The 1,821-nt window shown below is 41.4% G+C and overlaps 1 protein-coding gene across 1 annotated transcript; it reads right to left on the bottom strand.

The window, feature by feature from the left end:
- Positions 1 to 214: 214 nt before the first annotated feature.
- LOC122745570 (28S ribosomal protein S17, mitochondrial-like) lies at positions 215 to 805 on the bottom strand. The gene is made up of 2 exons (XM_043990929.1): positions 522 to 805; positions 215 to 356 (listed from the first exon to the last, which is right to left on the bottom strand). Exons 1-2 carry the CDS (start codon positions 803 to 805, stop codon positions 215 to 217), a joined length of 426 nt encoding a protein of 141 aa, XP_043846864.1.
- Positions 806 to 1,821: the final 1,016 nt, after the last annotated feature.

Raw genomic sequence — 1,821 nt, 5'->3', positions numbered from 1 at the left:
AAGTGATATTTACATTGTCATTGTGATAAGGTAATTTGAAACAGTTACTCTCCATTGGGAAGACATGTTCTTCAAAAAGTCCCTTTCGTATTGTTTGTTTGGGATCCTTCATCTAACAGAAGGAGGACGGCTGGAATTGAAAACGTTTACCAAAACATCTCCTGCCCATATGTTTAGTGTGTCCCTTTGCAGACTTCTTCAGGGCTTCATGCCACTATGCTGAAGGAACATCGAGTTCTTTTGCACTGGGGTTTAGTGGGACACTCTCAGAGCTCACTGGGCTTTCCAGGGAGCTCATTGGGCTTTCCAGGTACGTGGTTCCTGCACAGGGTTTCCCGGTAATTGGGTCGATGGCTCTTTCAACTTTGTTTTTTGTTTTTTGTTTTTGTTCTTTTTAGTGAGGCAATTGGGGTTAAGTGACTTGCCCAGGGTTACACAGCTAGTAAGTGTTAAGTGCCTGAGGCCGGATTTGAACTCAAATACTCCTGACTCCAGGGCCGGTGCTCTATCCACTGTGCCACCTAGCTGCCCCAATTCTTTCAACTTTGAAGATGATCTCAGCCAATTCGTGTTTCACGTGCTTGGTTCTTGGCACTGGCAAGGCTCGGAGAAGCATGATGTCTCCAACTGTGCACTGCTCGGAGGCATCGTGAGCAAAGTAAGTTTTGCTCTTATTAAAGTACTTTAGTAAGTAGGGATCCAGAACAAGTCTATTTACTTGCACTTTGGCAGTTATTTGCATGGCTGTCCCAACCACCTTCCCCACAATCCATTTGACATGGACAGCAGAACAAACAACGAACATTTTGCAGCCTGGGTCACCTCCAGCCCTGACCTCTGAACTCCACTGGTTTCTTTTTAATGAATAAGACCTTTCTCATGGGCAGCTAGGTGTCTCAGTAAATAAAGTGCTGTGCTTAAAGTCAGGAAGATCTATCATCCTGAGTTCAAATCTGGCTTCAGTTGCTTACTAGAGGTATGACCCTGGGCAAGCCACTTAACCCTCTTTACCTCAATTTCCTTATGTGTAAAAAGAGCTGGAGAAAGAAATGGCAAACCATTCCAGTATCTTTGTCAAGAAAACCCCAAATGGGCTCAAGAAGAGTCAGACACAACTGAAATAACTGAACAACAATAATAAAAAAGCCTTGTTTGGCTTTCTACACATATAATCATTGGTTTGGCTTTCTTCATATATATAGCATAAAAGGCCTAGCATATAGAAAGTTGGTTTCAGCTAATTAGTATTATTTCTATTCCCTTGTTGGAGTGCCTTTCTGACCTAGCATGGCCTTTGCTAGGGTGAATACAGAGGTGGAGGGGAGCAGCTTATTATCTGAATTATATCTTTTTAAACCTTAAGCAGAGTTGTTTTTATTATATTTTATTGCTCATGAGTGTCTCATTGCATTCTAACCCCAAGCCTGAATCACTTGACTGGCCTGATGTAGGCCTGGTCCAAAATAAGTGATGTCACATATTCAATTTTGACAAATGTAGTTGAAAAATTGTCCCTTACACAGTTTCTTAAACTGTTCCTGTCCATTTGAGTGGACCAGTTCTGTTCCATCTCCATGGTTGTAGCTGAAATGGATGGGTATGTTTCAGTTCTCTGTTATGTAGACAAGAAGCCACTTGATTAGCTTGACTAGATATTATGGTTAGAATTGCTGTGCTATTTGTAAACTTAGCCAAAATAATGGGACTAGCTGTGTTCTAAAATCTTTTGTATCCTCCCCTTCCTTGTCACACATCCACCTCTAAGATTAGACTAAAGTTATTCTGTATTGGAAAGCTTTATAGATACCAAAAGAAAGTTTG

Source organism: Dromiciops gliroides, chromosome 3 (assembly GCF_019393635.1).
Source record: "Dromiciops gliroides isolate mDroGli1 chromosome 3, mDroGli1.pri, whole genome shotgun sequence".
Lineage (NCBI taxonomy): Eukaryota > Metazoa > Chordata > Mammalia > Microbiotheria > Microbiotheriidae > Dromiciops > Dromiciops gliroides.
The sequence above is the reverse complement of the archived record's forward strand: the minus strand, read 5'-3'. Positions and strand labels throughout refer to the sequence as shown.

Excerpts from the sequence above, each read along its gene's own strand:
- LOC122745570 (XM_043990929.1), bottom strand. The coding sequence starts at position 805 with ATGTTCGTTGTTTGTTCTGCTGTCCATGTCAAATGGATTGTGGGGAAG. Across the intron at positions 357-521 it reads GAAAGAATTGGGGCAGCTAG|AGCCATCGACCCAATTACCG; the intron begins GTGGCACAGTGG and ends CAAAGTTGAAAG.